This window comes from Mustelus asterias, chromosome 25 (assembly GCF_964213995.1).
Source record: "Mustelus asterias chromosome 25, sMusAst1.hap1.1, whole genome shotgun sequence".
Taxonomy (NCBI): domain Eukaryota; kingdom Metazoa; phylum Chordata; class Chondrichthyes; order Carcharhiniformes; family Triakidae; genus Mustelus; species Mustelus asterias.
The window spans coordinates 46,584,200-46,606,834 of record NC_135825.1 but is presented as its reverse complement, the minus strand read 5'-3'; the positions used below and the strand labels follow the sequence as shown (position 1 = coordinate 46,606,834).

The window sequence follows — 22,635 nt, the reverse complement described above, 5'->3', positions numbered from 1 at the left end:
TTTTCTCTCTTTATCCTTCACCCACTCCAATCTCACCAATGTAGGGCTTCATGTCAGCAAGTATCAAGCTATAGCCTCTGTGTTGTCAGGCTGCACATGCCTAGAGTCTATGCAAATTCTCTGCAATTTCAGCTGTAAAGTTCTTATGCGCACTGTGCCCTAAAGTTACTAAATCAACCATTTAAGCTCAGGCAATGAAACAAATGAAAGAATTTCACAATGTCGAGTGACACAGGTAGACAAAGTCGATTTGAGATTTCAGAATTTATGGTAAAACGTTTTATTGTAGTTTCTTTTTCATGACCATTAACAGGGACACAGGAGAAAGCCAGGTGTTTTAGTTTCCTTCTTGTAGGAACAAAGCAATCTCCCAGTTTATACAAACCCCAAACTGTGAGCAGAGGCGAAACAGAAACAGGATACTGCCTCCGTCCCACATCAACATCAATTAAATTCCTGATCTTATTTGGTATAGTAACACAGACCAGTTTTTTTTGATTACTAACGCTTGATATCAACTAGTCTCCCTGTTTCTATGCAAAAGGCATATATACAGTACCAACAATTAACATTTCCACCTTGATGCATTAATATACTTTTTAAAAAAAAGTCAGCCGTTCTCTTTTTTCATTCGGCATTACACAGGGTGCCCTTTGTGGGAATAACAGTGATATTTATTTTTAGGCACAAATCTGTTAGTTTCTGGAATAGGGAAAAAGTGTTCCAAGGCTGCAGTGCTCCACAGCATCAACAAACTTGTACTGAAAGGTTTAATGAAAGCCAGCACTCATGGCACTCAAGTGTTTCAGTTGTATAGCTTTTTTTTCACAGATTTTCTAACATATAAAGGCAAATAAACTTACAAATTTCAAATTAGCATTGATGTAAGATGCTGTCTGAGTTTAAATCAAGCTCCTATAAGGTTGTGAAACTATAAGGCTTCCTGCTCATTCACTGCCCCGAGCCTGTGCGTTACCTTTTTTTTTGTATTTTTTTTGTTTTTGCTTCATTTTGTATTTTTTTTTTAAGCTTTTGATAAAAGCACAGACAAGTGGTAGAACTGAAGATTTGCTTGAAAATAGATAAATTGTGTTCCATTTTGGACTGGGAAACACAAGAGGGTAGTAGAGGCAGACTAATCTTGCGTAAACCCTCCCCTCCCCGAAGATACTGCATTGGGTAATGTGCTTGCTGGGGGAAGAGAAAAGAAATCAATCGATGACTCCAGCTTGACGAATCTTTCTCTCTGCAGTGAATCCCTGCAAGAAGTAAAACAAATGGTTAATTTCCCAATGGTTCCTCAGCAAACTGGATACACCAGAAACAAGCTGACAAAATGGGTCTTCATAATTAGACATTTTCATTGGTTAGAAAACTGCAGAGTTGGCCCAAAGTCAATATAATAAAACTCAGGAGCTCCATTCTTCACACTTCAGGGGTGCAGCTGCTAGTTTTATGCTGATCTTGAATACCTTTCAATCTTCATTTGCAAGTCAAATAAGCAATAGTAAATTTGATTAACAGCAACAACCCAACTGTGCTATGCAGACAACAAATGCGAAACTCTAGTTGAATCACTGAAATGACAGAGGCCTGCTAGCTCCCCAACTTTCTGCTTTCCCAAGGTTCCACTGGGGGCAGATGCAGACCAAAAGTCACTTAAATAATCTAATTCCAGATGTTGATTGCTGGCAGGCCATGAAACAGGGAGACAGTCTAGATCAAGTAGTCAGGAAGAGGAACTTTAAAAAAACCCCTTCCTCAGCCAAGGATACAGCAGCCAATCATGCCCCCTGTAATCTCAGTAGGGAGTCAGTACTAAGAGGCCAAGCCTTACAGTAAGTATGCTCAGTACTACATCATATGCTATGACTGTTGAAAAAGCCATCAAGTAAACCATATTTGTTTAATGAAATTCTCTAGATACATGAAAGCTATTTTTCTGCACAAAACCCTAACTGTGGGAGGATCTGTGCTGTAATATTCAGGGTTTTATTTCTCTTAGGAACAGAAGTATACTCTAGGCTAGTCTTAAGGGATCCCAGGTGCTGGGGGATTCTTGTTTGGATGAAAAACCAACAGTTTTTAAAACAAGTAGAGATCATAAATTGGCAAAGCAAAGATGGAAATCTCAATTTTCTGCCAATTCTAAGTGTCCCTACAGTCGATAACAGATGTCAACTTCTTTTCACCTGCTTCCCAAGAGTCCCACTGGGTCAAAATCCTGGAATGCCCTCCCCAACAGAATTATAGGTGTAAAATGCTGGTCTAGCCAGCAACACCCACATCCCAGGAATGAAATAAAAACGTGCATTTTCCCTTCCCCAAATCTATGACATATATACATCAACTTTAACTTTAATACATGGAGCAAACATGCTGCAACATTCTCTCGGCAGGACCCACTGTAGCAGACAAGAGAAGACACTCAAAAGAGGTATGCTGAGTGGACAGATCAAATGATGTTATTACACTTCAGACAGACAATGGTGATTTTTTGAGATCAACCTCCCTCAATAAATTTGGAGAAAACAGCTGTGCAGCTCAAACCCACAGAGATGGGGGAAGCAGCAGTGGCCGTGTCTCCGGGGTGGAGTCTGGCCCTGTAACTCAGAGGGCTAAAGAAAAGAGGAGGAAGGCAGTATTAATCGGGCACGCAACAGTCAGGGGGACGGACAGGCGATTTTGCGGAAGCAGGCGGGAGTCTCGCATGGTGGTCTGCCTCCCTGGGGCTGGGATCCAGGATGTCGCTGGGCGAGTCCCAGAAATCCTGAGGTGGGAGGGAGAGGAGCCAGAGGTAGCGGTACATATTGGTACCGCTGATGTGGGTAGGAAGGGGGAAGGGGTCATGAAAAGAGAGTATAGGGAATTAGGGAGACAGCTGAGAAGGAGGAAAGCAAAGGTAGTAATCTCAGGATTGCTGCCCGTGCCACGGGAAGGTGAGGACAGGAATGGAGTGAGGTGGAGGATGAATGTGTGGCTGAGGGACTGGTGCAGGGGGCAGGGATTCAGTTCCTGGACCATTGGGACCTCTTCGGGGGCAGGTGTGACCTGTACACAAAAAACGGGTGGCACTTGAATCCCAGGGGGACCAATATCCTGGCAGGAAGGTTGGCTAAGGCTACTGGGGAGAGTTTAAACTAGATAGGTTGGGGGAAGGGGATCAAAATGAGGTGACAGAGTGAGGAGGGTAGCTCGCAAACAGAGAAGGGTTATAGGCAGTGCAAGAGGGCGGATGGACAGGGAATAGAGAAGGGGAGAGCTCAGACCAAAGGATTGAGATGTGTTTACTTTAATGCCAGGAGTATAGTGAATAAAGGGGATGAGCTCAGAACATGGATCGATGCCTGGAAGTATGATGTGGTGGCCATTACGGAGACTTGGATGTCTCAGGGACAGGACTGGATACTCCAGGTGCCAGGATTCAGATGTTTCAGGAAGGACGGGGAGGGAGGCAAGAGAGGGGGTGGAGTGGCACTGCTGATCAGGGATAGTGTCACAGCTGTAGAGAAGGTGTATGCTGTGGAGGGATTGTCCAGAGAGTCTCTGTGGGTGGAAGTTCAGAGTGCGAAGGGACCGGTCACTTTGCTGGGAGTTAGTAACAGGGAGGTGGAGGAGCAGATAGGGAAACAGATCCTGGAGAGTTGCAATAATAGCAGAGTGGTTGTGATGGGAGACTTTAATTTCCCAAACATAGATTGGAATATCCCTAGGGTAAGGGGATTGGATGGGGGAGAGTTTGTTAGGTGTGTTCAGGAGGGTTTCCTGACACAGCTTGTGGACAAGCCGACAAGAGGAGGCGCTGTACTTGATCTGATACTGACCAATGAACCTGGACAGGTGTCAGATCGCTCAGTGGGAGAGCATCTTGGGGATAGCGATCATAACTCTATCTCCTTTAGGCTTGCATTGGAAAAAGAGAGGATCAGGCAAGCTAGGAAAGTGTTTATATGGAGTCTGGGGAAATATGAAGACATTAGACAGCAAATTAGAGGAGTAAATTGGAAGGAGGTATTCTCGGGGAAATGTACTGAAGAGAGGTGGCAGTTTTTCAAGGAATGTCTGTCTAGAGTTCTACAGGACAACGTTCCGAGCAGACAGGGAGGTGTTGGTCGGTTAAAGGAACCGTGGTGCACGAAAGCTGTGCGGGACCTAGTCGAGAAGAAAAGGAAAGCTTACAAAAGGCTCAGAGAGCTTGGCGAAGATAGGGATTTAGAAGAGTATACGGCTTGTAGGAAGAAGGGACTAAAGAAGGAAATTAGGAGAGCCAGAAGGGGTCACGAGAAGATCCTGGCAGGTAGGATGAAGGAAAACCCTAAGGCGTTCTATAAATATGTGAAGAGTAAAAGGATGAGACGTGACGGAATAGGGCCTATAAAAGGTGAAGGCGGGAAAGTCTGTACAGAACCAGTAGAAATGGCAGAGGTGCTCAATGAGTATTTTGCCTCGGTTTTCACAGAGGAGAAGGACCTGGGTGGATGTACTGCAGGCGTGCGGTGGACTGAAAGGATTGAGTATGTGGACTTTAAGAGGTTGTGCTGGAATCTTTGAATGGCATCTAGATAAGTCGCCGGGTCCGGATGGGATGTACCCCAGGTTACTGTGGGAGGCGAGGGAAGAATCTCTACAGCAGGGCCTCTGGTGATGACCTTTGCGTCGTCGATGGAGACGGGAGAGGTGCCGGAAGATTGCGGATGTGGTTCCTATTTTCAAGAAGGGGAATAGGGATAGCCCAGGTAATTACCGACCGGTGAGTCTAACCTCAGTGGTTGGTAAACTGATGGAGAAGATTCTGAGGGACAGGATATATGAGCATTTAGAGAGGTTTAGTATGCTCAAGAATACTCAGCATGGCTTTGTCAAGGGCAGATCGTGCCTTACGAGCCTGGTGGAGTTCTTCGAAAATGTGACTAAACACATTGACGAAGGGAAGGCGGTAGATGTGGTTTATATGGATTTTAGCAAGGCGTTCGATAAGGTCCCTCATGCAAAGCTTCTAGAAAAAGTGAGAGGGCATGGGATCCAAGAGACTGCTGCCCGGTGGATCTAAAACTGGCTTGCCCAAAGGAGACAAAGAGTGGGTATAGATGGGTCTTTTTCTAATTGGAGGTCGGTCACCAGTGGTGTGCCCCAGGGATCTGTTTTGGGACCCTTGCTGTTTGTCATTTTCATAAATGACCTGGATGAGGAAGCGGAGGGATGGGTTGGTAAGTTTGCCGACGACTCGAAGGTTGGTGGGGTTGTGGATAGTCTGGAGGGATGTTAGAAGTTAGAGGGACATAGATAGGATGCAAGACTGGGCGGAGAAGTGGCAGATGGACTTCAACCCAGATAAATGCGCCGTGGTCCATTTTGGTAGGACAAATGGGATGAAGGAGTACAATATAAAGGGAAAGACTCTTAGTACTGTAGAGGATCAGAAGGACCTTGGGGTCCGGGTCCATAGGACTCTAAAATCGGCCCCGCAGGTGGAGGAGGTGGTTAAGAAGGCGTATGGTGTGCTGGCCTTTATCAATCGAGGGATTGAGTTTAGGAGTCCGGGGATAATGATGCAGCTATACAAGACCCTCCTCAGACCCCACTTGGAGTACTGTGCTCAGTTCTGGTCGCCTCACTATAGGAAGGATGTGGAAAAGATTAAAAGGGTGCAGAGATTTACAAGGATGTTGCATGGATTGAGTGGCATGCCTTATGAGGATAGGCTGAGGGAGCTCGGTCGTTTCTCCTTGGAGAGACGAAGGATGAGAGGAGACCTAATAGAGGTGTAGAAGATGTTGAGAGGCATAGATCGGGTGGACTCTGTGGCTTTTTCCCAGGGTGGAAATGTCGGCTACAAGAGGACACAGATTTAAGGTGCTGGGGGGTAGGTACAGGGGAGATGTTAGGGGTAAGTTTTTCACACAGAGGGTGGTGGGCGAGTGGAATCGGCTGCCGGCAGTGATGGTGGAGGCGAACTCAATAGGGTCTTTTAAGAGACTCCTGGATGAGTACATGGAGCTTAATAGGCTGGAGGGTTATAGGTAGGTCTAGAAGGTAGGGATGTGTTTGGCACAACTTGTGGGCCGAAGGGCCTGTTTGTGCTGTAGTTTTTCTATGTTTCTATGGGCAAGTGCTAGCTCAGATTTCCAGTCTGTGCTATAACTGGTGAATAGAAACAGTCTCACTGCTCCAAAACTAGTAACCTCCGATTGAAAGTGTAGTGTGAGCATTAGATGAGGTCAAAACCAATCACAACTGACATCCTCTGTAGTCCTCTGAAATCTACTTTGTATGCTTTTGTACATCTCAGTACATTCACTCATGAAATCATGCAGGGAGGAACAAAGGGATATACCCATACATATGCATTATGAGCAAGTCTATCTTTGGCAAACTGCATTATTTAAAATCAAAAACTGACCTGTGAAAAAGTTGCCAGTAGTCAATTAATTTCAGCTATAGAAAGTAAATTCAAGTTGTAGAGTCTATAGCAATGCCTTTCACTATTGTTGATTCATTCACAAAACAGATAGCTCTGTACAGTGGATTACATCAGCAGTTGGAGATGAATCAAAATGCTCTTTTTGAATATCCAATTACTCAGTGGTGTGATAATGAGCAAGTTCAATCTTCCTGTGTGCTGAGTTAGTCAATTTCAGCTGGAGCGACTGAGTCTTCCACAAACCTCAATTTTCCTCAAGTTCTGAGTGAATTGGAAATGTGATCCTGCTTTCAGCATGCCTAACTTCTATTGCCACTCAATCCCTGAGCCTGCTCATTCACTCAGATCACAGCTGATCTGATTGTGGCCTCAAAGCCACATTCTGCCACCTCCAAATACCTTTGACTTCCCCATTAGGCAAGAATCTGTTTACCTCTACCTTAAAAATATTCACTGACCCTGCTCCACCACACTCTGGGGAAAGAGTTCCAAAGATTGAAAAAAATGTTTGCATCTCCATCTTCAATGGGAGATCCCTAGTTCTAGTCTCTCCCACAAGTGGAAACATCCTTCCTGTGTTCAGCCTGTGAAGTCCCCTCAAGATCTTACGATTCATTGAGATCAACTCTCAAATTTCTAAACTCTAATACAGGAGGTCCAGCCTATCCAACCTTTCTTTGTAAGGTAAGACCACTATCTCTTCCCCCCCCGACCCCCCCAGGTATCAGTCAAATGACCATTCTCTGAACAGCCTCCAACACATTTCTATCCTTTCTTAAATAAGGATACCAAAACTGTGCACAGCACTCTAGATGTGGTCTCATCAACTATAGCAAAACATCCCTACTTTTGTATTCCATTCCTCTTTCAATCTGGGCTTTCGACAAAAAGGTGATACAAACCAGGTATTATAGCCAGAGTCCCCATCTACAAGGTAGGAAAAAATCTGGACCACAAATCAGCATGGGTTGAAACTTCAGCACATTTAAAACTGAAGCAATGACAGATCTGGCATTTCTACTTAGTATGAAGCTACAGCCTAATCAATAACATGTTAACTTCTCAGGACTGTTTCATCTGAAGACGTGGTTGCATTTTTCAGCAAGATTTAATTTAAAGCTTATAACTTTCAATACAAATTGCAATGTTTTGCCAAAGACAGCCTGTGATCCAAATCAATATTAGGAGAGTGTTAATTATTATGTAGTGTTTCAACCTCTAACTACTCATGTATCACTCAATTGATTTAAATCAATTTCTCACCACCATATGATAGCATTTACCTTTGTGTTATCAGGTCCTTTTGGCTGGCGAAGCACAACCAGTTTTGGAGCACTTGCGTCATCCAATGTGATGCTCTTGAGACGATGTACTAAACGATCAGGACGTGGAGCTGCCACAGGCCGAGAGCCCTCACTGCCAGGACAAATATAAACAATATATCTAGTCAATTTACTACATATTTAAAAAAATCACTCTGCCCATCTTAAAAGTACATTTTGGCAGAAGAGAAACATTTATGGAAGAGCAGTTAAGGGCTGGAATTCTTCTCGCCAATCTTCAAAACTCTGCAAGCCTTATGGGTGGGATCTTAGTTGGATAAACCAAGAGACCAACTAGTTCACTTCAAATGGAACCTTAGTATCGATGGAACTTTGGTTTATGTCTCATCTCAAACATAGCAGCTTAGTGCAGCACTCCCTCAATAATGGCTTGTCTGCTAAGGTTATCAGGAGTGGGGTTTGAACCCCCAACTTTCTGATTCAGAGGTGATACTTTGCATTCTCACTTTTACAAGGTATTGATGCTTTAATATTCTCAAAGCAAGTGGTCTTAAGCCCAATTAAAATCTGACTCTGCGCAACTGTATTCCACCACTCAAATATCTGTTACTTGGTAGATATCCATTGTGTTAGGCAGACTGACAAAAACAAAGATTTCGCAAATTTTTAAAAAATCACTCTTGCTAATCAAGGAAAATACTTAAGGGCTTCAATTTCAGAATTCACCATTTTAACTAATATGCAAGCAAAAAAATTGCAAAATGCACCTGAAACAAATCTTCTCAATTACACTATAGAAAATCAAGTGACAGTGAACAATGTTGAAGCATCATGTTCTGTCCATATTAACGTTGACAGTGTATGCAGTGTGGAAATGTACATTGCTCCCCACACACTGGACAGAACCATACTTGGGAATGCAAAGCATCTTGCAAAGGGGGAAATACAGAAATATGCAGTGATTCTGCATTCAACAATCTTGAGAACACAATGGCAATATCTTTGAAATTATAGAATCCTTACAGTGCAGGAGGCTATTCAACCCATTGAGTCTACACCAACTCTCTACAGAGTCTCTTGCTCAGGCCCTCTCTCCCACCCTGTTCCCATAACCCCATACATTTACCATGGCTAATCCATCTAAGCTACACATCTTGGGACACTGAGGCGCAATTTAGCATGGCCACCAAACCCACAAATCTTGGACTGTGGAAGGAAACTGGATGGAGCAGCCAGAGAGAAACCTATCCAGACATGGGGAGAACGTACAAACTCCACACAGTCACCCAAGGCTGGAATTGAGCCCAGGGCCCTGACACCATGAAGCAACAGTGCTAACCACTGTGCCACCAAAATAATAATGAAGTCAATGATTTGATACATTGGTAAATATTGTGTGTGTCTTTTATACATACTTTAGGCAAAGCAAATCTACATTTCAAGCAGCAAGGAAGACAAATTAGAATAATTACATTTTGCTCCGAGTTGTTCAGATTTTGATATCAGTTTTACACAGCTCTACCAAAATATATTTTATGAGTTTCCACTGAAATTATAAAAAACACTGAAGACAAAACCAGGGCCCTGTTAATGAATCTTAGCTGAAGAGCCAGTGAACATTGTGACACCTGTAATGTTGTAACATTTATTGCAAGTAGGTTATTAAATGATCTCCAACTCTGGATAATTTGAGAGCATTCCATTTAGACGTTCAAGTATTTTTTTTCCCCCCGTGTAATACATTTTTGTGCATACCAGAAGCTTACCTGACACGGAACACATTGCAGGCACTGCACTTTCCTGTACGTTGGTTTAAGATGACAGAGAACTCCACCTCATCTCCAGGCTGCAACTCCACACCATCCAGTACCTCATTCACACGGAAGAACAGCTTTTTACCATCACCAACTTCATAGTTAATGAAGCCAAACTAGGAAAATACAAACAAGATCAAGATCATGGGAATCACATGCAAATATGCACACAATGGAATAACCAAATTAGGCAACGTGCAAGAATATAAAGCTCCCCAAAAGCCTTCTCAATAGGTCAACTGTCAGTGAATTTTAAAACAATGAAAGTCAAAACTTAAATGAGAAACTGAAGGGCTCCAATGTTCTCTGAAGCCACAACCTTTGTCATCACTCCAATACTGAAATCTCCCTATTCTACAGGGTATAATGAACTGCAATTCTAACCTCGTAGAGTAGAGGGCTGAAAATCCAGATAGCCTAACAGCGACTACTTAGGGTGCATGAGTCAAGTGGAACCAGATAAACAATTTGCATTTTGAACATGGGGAGGAATAGAAAAAGGGAGGGAATGGCAGTATTTGGATTTCATAACATTTGAAACGTTATGGAAAGTAGAATTCTGAAACAGAACAAAGTCACTTTTGAAGTTAACAGTGAAATAAATGATTAGTTTTGCTAATCTCTATCATTGTTACAATAGGGTTAAATCCTTCAGCTGATACATTGGACAACACTGGACAAAAAGCCCCCAATTAACACATTTTGATTTGCCCATTTACTGCTGCAAGGCGTTTAGAATTATTTAGAACTCTGTTGTACAATTTATACTGAAATGCAAAATGGTGAGTATTTTTTCATTTAGTTAAAAAAAAACAGCATTAATGAACAAATCCTGGAATGGTACATGCTGGTTGAAAAAGGTGGAGTAAAATTAACACTACACATCTACCAGTGTAATGTTATTCTCCCCAATACACCCTTTTCAAAAATGCAGCACAAATCGTAGATTACCATGGAAACCACTGCTGCAGTGCTTGTTACTATCGGGTAGGTCATACTGGGAAAAGCTTCATTGCAGTTTTACAAAAATGAAGATGCAAGTCAAACAGTTTTAGAATTCCAAAACGATCATTCTGTTAAGTGCTCCAATTAACATATCTATGCTTTAGTCATAAAGTAGCCATTTAATAAACAGTGTGCATAAGTAATCCTTCATTTGGAATGCAGTGAGTAGGCATTATTTTTAAAGAGCCTATATAAATCCTACACAAATTACAATCCTATGCTGGTCAAATGCTTGAAAAATATTTTACTAAAAAATTATGGAATTGCACATAATGAAAAGCGTATGTTAATTGCTAAACTCTATGTCCCTATACCAGAGGGTGTAATGGACTGAAACTCTGACCATGCAGAGAGAAGGGGGCTGAAAACGTAGATACCCTAGCAGTGACTACTTCAGAATGCCATACACATACCTGAGTGCATGAGGCGCAAATGAAGCTAAACAATTTGCATTTTAAAAGGTGGTTGGAGAAGGGGAAAGAGAAGGAAAAAGGGAGTGAATGACAGTATTTGGATTTCATAACATTTGAAATGTTAAAGTAGAAATCTAAGCATAAGAAAACCAGTTTAAAGTTATTAGTGAAATAAATCGGTTTTGGTATTATATTGTATACTTACTTCATTGTTACAATAGAATTAACTCACAGGGAAAAAGCCCTGAACTATAATTTTGATTTCCCATTTTCTTCTGGAAGGTGTTAATATCAAACTCCATTCAATATAAATTTTAAAGTGGAAATATAAAATGGTGAGTATTTATTCATGTCAGTAAACAGAAAAATGCTAAGACGTTCCATATGCACTGAAAACCTAAAACTCAATACAGCAGGTAGCAACATTTACATTTCAAACAATCTCAATGCTACATTAATCTTGATGCTCAAGTAATCTGTAGTAGACTCACTTCTATTTGAAAAAAAAAGTCAATCCTATTCCACATATTTGACACCAACTTAACCCCAAATTTTCCAGATGAAAGCAACTCATTTTAGATTTCCCTTTCCAGTATCCCTCCCAAGATCAAGAACTTAGATATGGGACTGCTCGCGTGAATCTTTAGACAAATGTACACAAACCTTTGGCACACGTTTTAAAAATCATTTTACATTACATTTAGTTAAACAGTTCAAATCAGTGGTCATGGATACTCTATGACCAATGCACACTTTTGCCATCTAGATGGAACAGGCACATCCATAAAGGAAAAAGTCTGCCTTTCTGGTCACGTTGAAGGTTTTGTAATAGGCACACAGGTTCCTACTAAATTTGGAGCAGAAATCAAGGTAAAGAGCAGAGGCTGACAAGAATACTCAACACTGAACTCCATTTTGTTGCAAAGGATGAGAAATATTGCACTAATTTAAGGGTTATGATTTCTAACCAAGGTCACAGACAGTAAAGTGGGTAATAAATAAGAACCATATAACAGCTGCTAACACTAATGCTACAAGTACACAGCTAGTAATTAGGAGAATTGGGAACTAGTGTCAGTTGTCACGGAAGGAAAGGCAACTCAAATTCCAGTCTTACCTAAAAATTAACACTTCAAAATCTCTCTTTGCAGTAAGTCTTCCTGTTTTTAGTTGAAGATAGATCGATGCTACCAATGTCCTCGGGCTAATGGATGTCACAATGTACATATTTGACTATGTTTTGCAAGATAATGCTAAAATAGGTTGTCTATTTATGACCTAGAATTTAAAACACTGTTCTACTTTCTTGTAAATAGCCTCCTCTCTTGAAAGGACATAAAAGCAAAATGTATTTTGGCTATTCTAGGGAGGGAGAGAGAGAGGGTCACATGCCCCTGGAGCCTGCTCGGTTATTAAGATAATGACTAAACTTTTACATCAACTCACTTCCCTGCCCAATTCAAATTCCTTGGGGATATCAGGATTTGGGATAAGCTAGGAAAGTGGAGTTGTATGACAAAGAAAGTTTGAAGGGTTAAATGGTTTATTCCTGCTCCTATTTCTATATTCTTAGAGTAGCTAAAGTACCCTAAACCCACGATCCCTTGATTCCCTTTGTACCCTAAAATCTGGTCTTGAACATACTCAAAATGTCTGAGCATCTCCACAGCTATTCCAAAGGTTCACAATCTAGGAGTGAAGAAAATTCTGATCCATAAATGGCCAACCCTTGTCCTGTTAATGCCACACAAGGAAATATCAACAACTTGTATAAACAGAATACAACACCTGAAGCTGACCAGAATATTCATTCCATTAGGTGATCTGCTTACATGTTCAAGACTCAGCAAGAGTTTAGGCTGAAAATATAGTGGATTTTGTTGCTGCTGAGGGGGACCAGAATCAAGACTCAAATCATTTGTTGACAGCTATTCAATGCTGTGTCACAGCCAGAAGCACAAGTGAACATGGTGAAATCAACACTAGTTCACAAAGGAAATACAAAGCCCGATTATAAAGAGATTATTAATTGGGCTCAAAGCCTATCCAAACCCAAGTCCAAGTGGCAACTTACAACAGCAAATTAAATAACCCACTGAGCCACCCAGCTGCCCATTTTCCTCTCATACACAAGAATCCTGCCCCCTTGTTACTGGTGTTCCTTCCTGCTTCAAAAGCAGATTGAGACACGAAATAGCCAGATTTGACAGGCTTGCTAAGATATCACAGTCATAGCCACACAGAGTTGTCTACTATCACGTAATTATTCATCACTGTGGCCATTGCCTCTCCTAAAAAGTGGTTTAAACATTTCCATAGTTGCTGTTATTTACATTGTGCTGTCACCCTGCAGCCTAACTGGTTCTCTCACCTGAGGCTAATAGATGTTTTCAGCAAACTGGACAGTTTTCAGTCTAAGAGACCGTGACTGTTTTTTCCTCAAGGTAAGAGTGTTACTTTTTCTCATCTACTATCATAACACCATAGGCCCAGCTTGGATTTGATAACAGATAGTGAACAAACAATGGAATCTCCTGGTACTGTACCATGTAATATGTTTATCCATGGAGCTACTGGTCTCAATAAATAACCTTTTTTCAAACCTTTGCTGCATCTAATTTGAGTTTCATCTGTTTCCATTAGAGTGATATAGATCTGTTAGACCCATCACAAAAGGCATTCACTTAGGACAAAGTGTTTAGGCATTTTGTAACATGCTTGTAAACAACATAAACATTGTGTTTCCTCCAATTATTTACTACAAGTCAGCAAAGCAACAACAAAATATCCGAATGCAAATACTGAGAATGTTCCCACACTAATTCACAGTGGTATATCTTTCATTGTAATTTTTCCACAGTATTGCTATTAAAATTGTGATTATTCCAATATAGTCAAGTTTCTTTCTTCAAATCTAAAATGAAGGTGCATTCATACTTCAATTCTTAATCTATATGTGATTGCCGCAAGAAAGCATGCATGTGTTATTTATTCAGCTTCCTCGACTGCAGACCAGCCCACAATAACCATCCTGGTCACAGGTCAGGGAATGCAAGGTACAAAGTGCTGGTCTCTCCTTGGATGTAAACAACTCAGGTAAGTATACAGGTACAGGGAAAACATTAAGACTATTTTTAATGGTCTGACTGTACATTTGTGAACAGTGCCTCACTCCAGGGGACACACACACACACACATTTTATATTTAATTAAGTCAAGTGTCTGAAATTGAACTCCTTAAGAGGAATTCTAGAAAGCTTAAACAAAGTAATTGTGCACAATCTAGAACAGTCGCTGGCATTAACCCTCACCTGGTCTTTCACACAGTCCACAGAGCCTCTCCGTAAAGGTGTGGCATCGTAGGCCAATTTCTGTCCCGTTAGGGCCACAGTGCATAGCTGGAACTTGATAGTTTCCCCCTTCTGAAGGCAATCTGTTTTGTTTGCCAGACTGATGATGGCAAAAGGATATACTTCTCCTCTCATGGTCCCTGAAGTTAAAAACATAATTATTTCTTTTCAGCACAAGTTACCTGAAAAAACACTACTGCATCAAGGGTGACTTTTGTGAAGCAAAGCATTAACTGAACTAAATTGAGTATCCAGTTCTAAATTAGCACATTAAAAGCAGCCACTTGAAAGACTCAACATCTTTAGGACAGAAAAAGTGGGGAGCAAAATTCCATAGTTACAAAAAATTAAAATGTTAATACACCAATAAACTTGGTGAATGAGGAAGAGACAAGGTACTTCCTAGGTATCATGCGAGCTTTGAATTTGCCACCTCACATGGGTCTTTGGAATACCCAAGCTCAAGTCAGGAAGCAAAATCTTTCCAGCAGGTCTGTCAGTAAAGCATGTATGGGTGACTAGAAAAATAGACAGCCCATTAACTAAAGCTCTAATTAAAATGCTGCTGATTTAAGTAGCCATGTTTGCTCAGAGGTCAAGTTTCAAATTCCATGAAAAAATATTTTTGCACTGAAGGATGCAAGTCTACTTTGGAATTTAACTCAACTTCTTTACTATGAGGTCTTTTACTAATCCAACACAAATTGAGCAATCAGAAATCTTACAAAAATAATTGTTTTATATTCCTTAACAGGATGTGGGTGTTGCTGGATAAGCCAACATTTACTACCCAACCCCAATTGCCTTCAAGGTGGTGGTGAACTGCCTTCTTGAATCACTGCAGTCCAAGTGGTGTAGGTACACCCACAGTGCAGTTAGGAAGGGAGTCCCAGGATTTTGATCCAGTGAGAGTGAAGAAACGACAATATAGTTACAAGTCAGGATGGTGAGTGGCTTAGAAGGGAACTTCCAGGTGGTGGTGTTCCCATGCATCTGCTACCCTTGTCCTTCTAGGTGGTTGCAGGTTTGAAGGTTCTGTTGAGTTGCTGCAGTGCATCTTGTAGATGCTGCACACAGCGATGATGGTGGAGGGAATCAATGTTTAAGATGGTGAATAAAGAGTCCCAATCAAGTAGGCAATCTTGTCCTGGATGGTATCAATCTTCAAGTGTTGTAGGAGTTGCACTCATCCAGGCAAGTGGCGAGTATTCCATTACACTCCTGATTTGTGTCTTAATGATGGTGGATAGGCTTTAGGGAGTCAGGAAGCAGTTTACTCACAGTACCCTGGCCTCTAACCTACACTTGCAGCTGATCCAGTTCAGTCCCTGGTGAGTGATGACGACAGGTTGATTTAAATGTTGCAAGATGCTTCACAGAAATGCAATTAGAAATATGCTGAGGTGGCAATGTCAGGAGGGAGTTTGGTCAGGGGGAAATTCTCAAGAGGGGTTGGAAATGATGAAGCAACTTATGCAAAATTTAGTCAGTTTAACACAGATTTACCAGAATACTTGGATTTCAAGTTAAATTACGAGGAGAGATTACACAAAGTAGGAATGTAACTCCTTGAAATTTAGACGGTAAAGAGGTGACTTGATAGAAGTTGAAGTGCAGCCAGTTGGGAAGTCTAGGATTGAGGACAGAGTCTAAAAATTAGAACCAGATCCTGTAAGAGTGGAATCAGGAAACAGGTGGTGTTTGGAGCACTTCCGCAAAAGGCAAATGATGCTAGATATATTGTTAATTTTTAATCGGAGATTGATAGATTGTTAACCAAAAGGTATTAAGGGATATTGGAAAAAATGCAGGTTTTGGAAGTTTGATCCCAGATAAGTCACGATTTCACCAGATGGCAGAACAGGCTCTAATGGCCTTCTTTTGCTCCTATGTTTGTAACTGACAAAGTTACAAATGGGGGTACAAATGGTCAAAAGCAATGGAATTTAAAGCTTTATGGGGAGGTGGATTTGTAGGGAATGTGCAAATCTATAGTGATTTAAATGAGTGAAGATTATACCAGTTACTGGACACCAAAACCCATTACAGGTCATCAAGGTGCAACAGCAAAACATGACTAGATGTAGCAGTTTCAGACAAGTTTAGTATTTAAAAACAGGGTGGAGGATGGGAGGCTAACTGATTCTGGAGCTGGCAAAGCCATTGATGAACAGCAGGGGTGGACCAGAGAAGGGCTTTTGTAAAGTGAGAAAAGGCTTTTTGTAATGTTTTGTCAAATATTTGAATGTAAAGGAAATTTGGAGATGGCCAAATTTAATGAGCCAAGAAATGTTCTGCTTTAGATTAGAAGCTGAGAAAGCAGCATAACAAAAATGATCTGACAGCCATTAACCAGCCACCAGGGAGAATTAACTTTAGTAGAAGACAGATTGAGAGAATGATCAACTTAGCAATTTTGTTTTCCAAGACTAAATAGCTCATCATTGGCCCTGGATTCAATCCTGCACCCTGGTCTCTTCCCATCCACCCACTCCAAATTCACTATCTCAATATCCTTCAATTTCAAAACTGATGGAGACACAATTCAAGGACGCATCTTGATAGGCAATTTAAATGAAATAGTCGTTTGCACTAATAACAGAATCTTACCCTCTTCAGTAATCTCAATAAGTCCCTGATACTCAGCCTGCTGTGGATCCACACTGCGTAATGGCCTCACCACCTTACCAGTATATACGGTTGGAAACACTTCATCACTGGGACCATTCACTGCAAGAGAAATAAACATTAAGTTGGAGGCCTAACCTATTGCCGAAGTTGATTATAGACAACTGGTAGCAATCGAAGCTTGAAATCAGAAAAAGGGGAAGAACTACATGCACCAATATTGATTTCATAATATACCTCGAACCAGTTTTGAGACAAAAAAACTAAAAAGCAGCAAATGACAGATAAAGATTTTGCAATCTTCCTTCATAATATTTTTAAGTGAGGGGAATCAAAATGAGACTTAATTTGTACTTTAATCCTGATCTTTCAGGAATTAACCCAGATCTGAGTTGAAATGTTCATTACTGGAAATGAGTCAAAGCCATGTCACCTTGTCTATTAAATACCTTATCACTGTAATAAAAAATTCTGACAAAAGCTCACAGCAGCACAATTTTCCAAGTTTAGGAAGCCAACACTGCATCATCCCAGTTCTGGGCATGTAGATGACCAATTGAATCTCCAATCTTCCCTATTTTTAGAACAACATTAGCAATGGCCAGAGTAGATTCTTAACAGAAGACTTTCCATTTTTCCCCTCCTAGTACATGTTGGAAATGTGCATCACAAAACTTCACACCAGCCTGTCAATTACTTTTAAGAGATGAAAAAAAAACAGGGTAAGGGTTTGCAATCGCCCAATATGCATTTAAGAATAGAAGCAGAAACTCCCCAATGGATCATTGCTCAAAAGATTCAATTGAAGGATTCAAATAAAATAGTTTTGGTTTCTCTCTTATAGAACGTAAAACGAACTTATGATAATCATTTTTATAGGTCTCTATAGAAATCAACAGGTTCTTAAAACATCACAACTTCCTGCCAATGTTCCCTTGCTAAAAGCATACAAGCTATTACTGGGTTTTGGCATGAGAACACATCCAGTACCATACCCAAGAGGCTATTCATTTAAGTCTTGTGGAAAATATCAGTGAGTTATTTGAACAAAAAGGCACGAAGGAGCGTCAAAATTTTTAATTTATACCAGCTTCTTTCAGGCCTTTTAAAAAATTTTTGGCATCAAAAATCATGAAGGGGGAAATTGGGGGATGCTGAAATCAAAACCAGTATAAATTCAGACAATGACATTATGATCAGTTTTTGAACATTAACTTGAGGAAATAACTAATGAGATACAGCTCAGCTAAAGGATACCCACAGACTGAGGCTATATTGGATCTGGTGCTGGGAAATGAGCCAGACCAGGTGCTAGACTTGGAAGTTGGTGTGCATTTTGGTGATAGTGACCACAATTCGGTTACGTTCACCTTAGTGATGGAAAGGGATAGGCATGAACCTCGGGCCAGTGGTTTTAGCTGGGGGAAGGGTAATTATGAGGCTATTAGGAGAGAATTAGGAAACATAGGTTGGACTAGGAGATTACAGGGACTGGGAACGTCCGACATGTGGAGTTTTTTCAAGGAGCAGCTACTGCGAGTCTGTGATAGGTATGTCCCTGTCAGGCAAGGAGGAATTGGTAGGGCTAGGGAACCGTGGTGCACCAAAAAAGTTTCTTTGTTGGTTAAAAAGAAAAAGGAGGCTTATGTTCGGATGAGACGTGAGCACTCGGGTAGTGCACTAGAAAGCTTTAGATTGGCTAAGAGGGAGTTGAAGAGCGAGCTTAGAAGGGCTAAAAGGGGACATGAGAAGACTTTGGCGGATAGGGTTAAAGAGAATCCTAAGGCGTTCTATAGGTATGTCAAGAACAGAAGGTTGGTTAGGGCAAGTTTAGGGCCAGTTGTAGATGGCAGAGGGAAGTTATGTGTGGAACCGGAGGAGATTGGTGAAGCATTGAACCAATATTTCTCTTCGGTGTTCACGCAAGGGGACATGAATATAGCTGAGGAGGACACTGGGTTGCAAGGGAGTAGAATAGACAGTATTACAGTTGATAAGGAGGATGTGCAGGATATTCTGGAGGGTCTGAAAATAGATAAATCCCCTGGTCCGGATGGGATTTATCCAAGGATTCTCTGGGAGGCAAGAGAAGTGATTGCAGAGCCTCTGGCTCTGATCTTCAGGTCGTCGTTGGCCTCTGGTATAGTACCAGAAGATTGGAGGTTAGCGAATGTTGTCCCATTGTTTAAGAAGGGGAACAGAGACTTCCCCGGGAATTATAGACCGGTGAGTCTCACTTCTGTTGTCGGCAAGATGTTGGAAAAAATTATAAGGGATAGGATTTATAGTTATTTGGAGAGTAATGAATTGATAGGTGATAGTCAGCATGGTTTTGTGGCAGGTAGGTCGTGCCTTACTAACCTTATTGAGTTTTTTGAGAAAGTGACCAAGGAGGTGGATGGGGGCAAGGCAGTGGACGTGGTATATATGGATTTTAGTAAGGCGTTTGATAAGGTTCACCATGGTAGGCTTCTGCAGAAAATGCAGATGTATGGGATTGGGGGTGATCTAGGAAATTGGATCAGGAATTGGCTAGCGGATAGGAAACAGAGGGTGGTGGTTGATAGTAAATATTCATCATGGAGTGCGGTTACAAGTGGTGTACCTCAGGGATCTGTTTTGGGGCCACTGCTGTTTGTAATATTTATTAATGATCTGGATGAGGGTATAGTTGGGTGGATTAGCAAATTTGCTGATGACACCAAAGTCGGTGGTGTGGTAGACAGTGAGGAAGGGTGTCGTAGTTTGCAGGAAGACTTAGACAGGTTGCAAAGTTGGGCCGAGAGGTGGCGGATGGAGTTTAATGCGGAGAAGTGTGAGGTAATTCACTTTGGTAGGAATAACAGATGTGTTGAGTATAGGGCTAACGGGAGGACTTTGAATAGTGTGGAGGAGCAGAGGGATCTAGGTGTATGTGTGCATAGATCCCTGAAAGTTGGGAATCAAGTAGATAAGGTTGTTAAGAAGGCATATGGTGTCTTGGCGTTTATTGGTAGAGGGATTGAATTTAGGAGTCGTAGCGTTATGTTGCAACTGTACACAACTCTGGTGCGGCCGCACTTGGAGTACTGTGTGCAGTTCTGGTCCCCACATTACAGGAAGGATGTGGAGGCTTTGGAGAGGGTGCAGAGGAGGTTTACCAGGATGTTGCCTGGTATGGAGGGGAGATCCTATGAGGAGAGGCTGAGGGATTTGGGATTGTTTTCGCTGGAAAGGCGGCGGCTAAGAGGGGATCTTATTGAAACATATAAGATGATTAGATAGGGTGGATAGTGATAGCCTTTTTCCTCTGATGGAGAAATCCAGCACGAGGGGGCATGGCTTTAAATTGAGGGGGGGTAGTTATAGAACCGATGTCAGGGGTAGGTTCTTTACCCAGAGGGTGGTGAGGGATTGGAATGCCCTGCCAGCATCAGTAGTAAATGCGCCTAGTTTGGGGGCGTTTAAGAGATCCGTAGATAGGTTCATGGACGAAAAGAAATTGGTTTAGGTTGGAGGGTCACAGTTTTTTTTTAACTGGTCGGTGCAACATCGTGGGCCGAAGGGCCTGTTCTGCGCTGTAATGTTCTATGTTCTATGTTCTATGACAGCTACACATATTACTGTCATCCCTCCAAATACAGTAAGAAGTCTCACAACACCAGGTTAAAGTCCAACAGGTTTATTTGGTAGCAAATACCATAAGCTTTCGGAGCGCTGCTCCTTCGTCAGATGGAGTGGAAATGTGCTCTCAAACAGTGCACAGAGACACAACATCAAGTTACAGAATACTGATTAGAATGCGAATTGTAATTCTAATCACATTCTAATCAGTATTCTGTAACTTGATGTTGTGTCTCTGTGCACTGTTTGAGAGCACATTTCCACTCCATCTGACAAAGGAGCAGCGCTCCGAAAGCTTATGGTATTTGCTACCAAATAAACCTGTTGGACTTTAACCTGGTGTTGTGAGACTTCTTACTGTGTTCACCCCAGTCCAACGCTGGCATCTCCACATCATCCCTCCAAATAGCCAGCCACTGCTGTTTCAATGCAGTATGTTTCTACGATTACACAATGTCAAGCTATTTGACTAGTAAAACAGATTTAGTGTTTGCAAGTAGACTGTGCGCTAGGATGTTGACTGCTAAAATGGATGTTTAAGTAGCTCAAACTTAAATGTGGAAGAATTGATATTACTGATATAACTTTGCAGAGCATGCAGTATGATGTGGTCACTCTACACAGTGCATTTCCCGCCCTGATATTTGGCAAGAAAACAATAGGAAATTCTAGCAATTCAAAATAAATTGGTACTTTAAATTCAAGTCAACAAAATCTGGAAGTATATTGAAAGAAGTCTGTATTGATTTTAAAAGGCCTCATCACAAAACCAGCATTTTTCAACAGGAATCACCAGGTAGCCACCATAAATTACAGCACTGACAAAACCATTCAGCTCAAAGAACCATAGTTCCAATCGCTGCCCTTACTCTAAACATTGAATTGCTTTCTTCACAATTTCTCCACCTTTTAAAGCTAGAACAGATACGGCTTCTACCATCATTTTGGTAGAACATGTCATGGTCCCAACAATCCTCTGAAGAGCAAATTTCTCCTTTTGTTCTTTTGGTAATGTTGTGTCCGCTAGCTTTCAGATTTAATTGATCAAAACATCTTGATTTACAATACTATTACATCTGCTCTCAATAATTCTCACCCCAATGACCAGTCTTGCTTTCTTTACTAATAACTAAAGCCTCTTCAAAATTGTGGCATGTTACTGACTTGTTCTGTACCCATCCCAATGCCAGGGTATTCGTTTTGGAGTAAAACACTCACTGTACATAATGGCCTAAACAATTTTATATGTGTTTAATAAAAACAAACAAACAATGTAGTGATCTATTCATAATATTATTAATTCAACCCCAAAGTTTCTCAGTCTCTCCAATTTGAAGAGAACGGAGCTTAATGATTTACAATTCTTCCAGGCCTCCCTCAGATCCATCCTGACAAATAGATTGAATCTGGACCTTCTGTATGATTCAACTACTCAAATTCCGTGTCTCACAATTGAGACCTAGGAGGAATACTGTATAGGTCACTATTACTCATTTAAACAAGGTGGAAAGATTTCAATACATTAGATCAATTATTTTACTCATCCTGTACCATATTCCTGCCACTTCACTGCTGTCAAATAAAATGACAGTTCATGCATCAAGGGCCCCAAATTGCAAAGCTATAACTTGTAATATTTTCAGCTAATAATATTGATTTCCTGGTCAAAGATCTGAATGCATAAAACAAGTAGCTGGGATTAAGTGCACGAAGTAATTTAGTGATTTCCTAATTTTAACCTGAATTGCATAGTGTAAAAGGTACAAGTTTCAGCCGAGCTAATGACAAAAAAACTACTTCCATTGAGCGAGTGCATGTAAAATTGATATTTTGAATAGAAATGCCAGTTTAACTGGATAATGAGTACAACATTTCAAGCAAATATCAAATTGAAGGATAGTTGAAGTACAAGCACAAAATTCCACTGTAGAATCAAGCTCAATTTCAGTTCAGAAACCTTTCTGAATATTGGATCGGCTCCACAAAAATAGCCCACACAACTTCTACATTTGAAAAGTATTGTACATAGTGGATAGCAGTATACCATGTCATTTATTCCACTTATACTATGCTCTTCATACAAACACACACACTTGCAGTGGTTTCATTTCCAAAAGA

At 41.1% G+C, this 22,635-nt stretch overlaps 1 protein-coding gene across 50 annotated transcripts in view; it reads right to left on the bottom strand.

Moving 5' to 3' along the window:
- Window positions 1–249: 249 nt before the first annotated feature.
- The window catches only part of csde1 (cold shock domain containing E1, RNA-binding), a 113,190-nt gene continuing 90,804 nt past the window's right edge, over window positions 250–22,635 (bottom strand). For all 50 annotated transcript variants that reach the window (XM_078242448.1, XM_078242435.1, XM_078242439.1 and 47 more), the window contains 5 exons: window positions 16,897–17,016; window positions 14,248–14,426; window positions 9,471–9,634; window positions 7,705–7,837; window positions 250–1,259 (listed from right to left, as the gene is read on the bottom strand). In XM_078242448.1, the coding sequence (XP_078098574.1) occupies window positions 1,212–1,259; window positions 7,705–7,837; window positions 9,471–9,634; window positions 14,248–14,426; window positions 16,897–17,016 (644 nt within the window). In that variant the 3' untranslated portion in view covers window positions 250–1,211. The remainder of the gene's footprint in view (window positions 1,260–7,704; window positions 7,838–9,470; window positions 9,635–14,247; window positions 14,427–16,896; window positions 17,017–22,635) is intronic.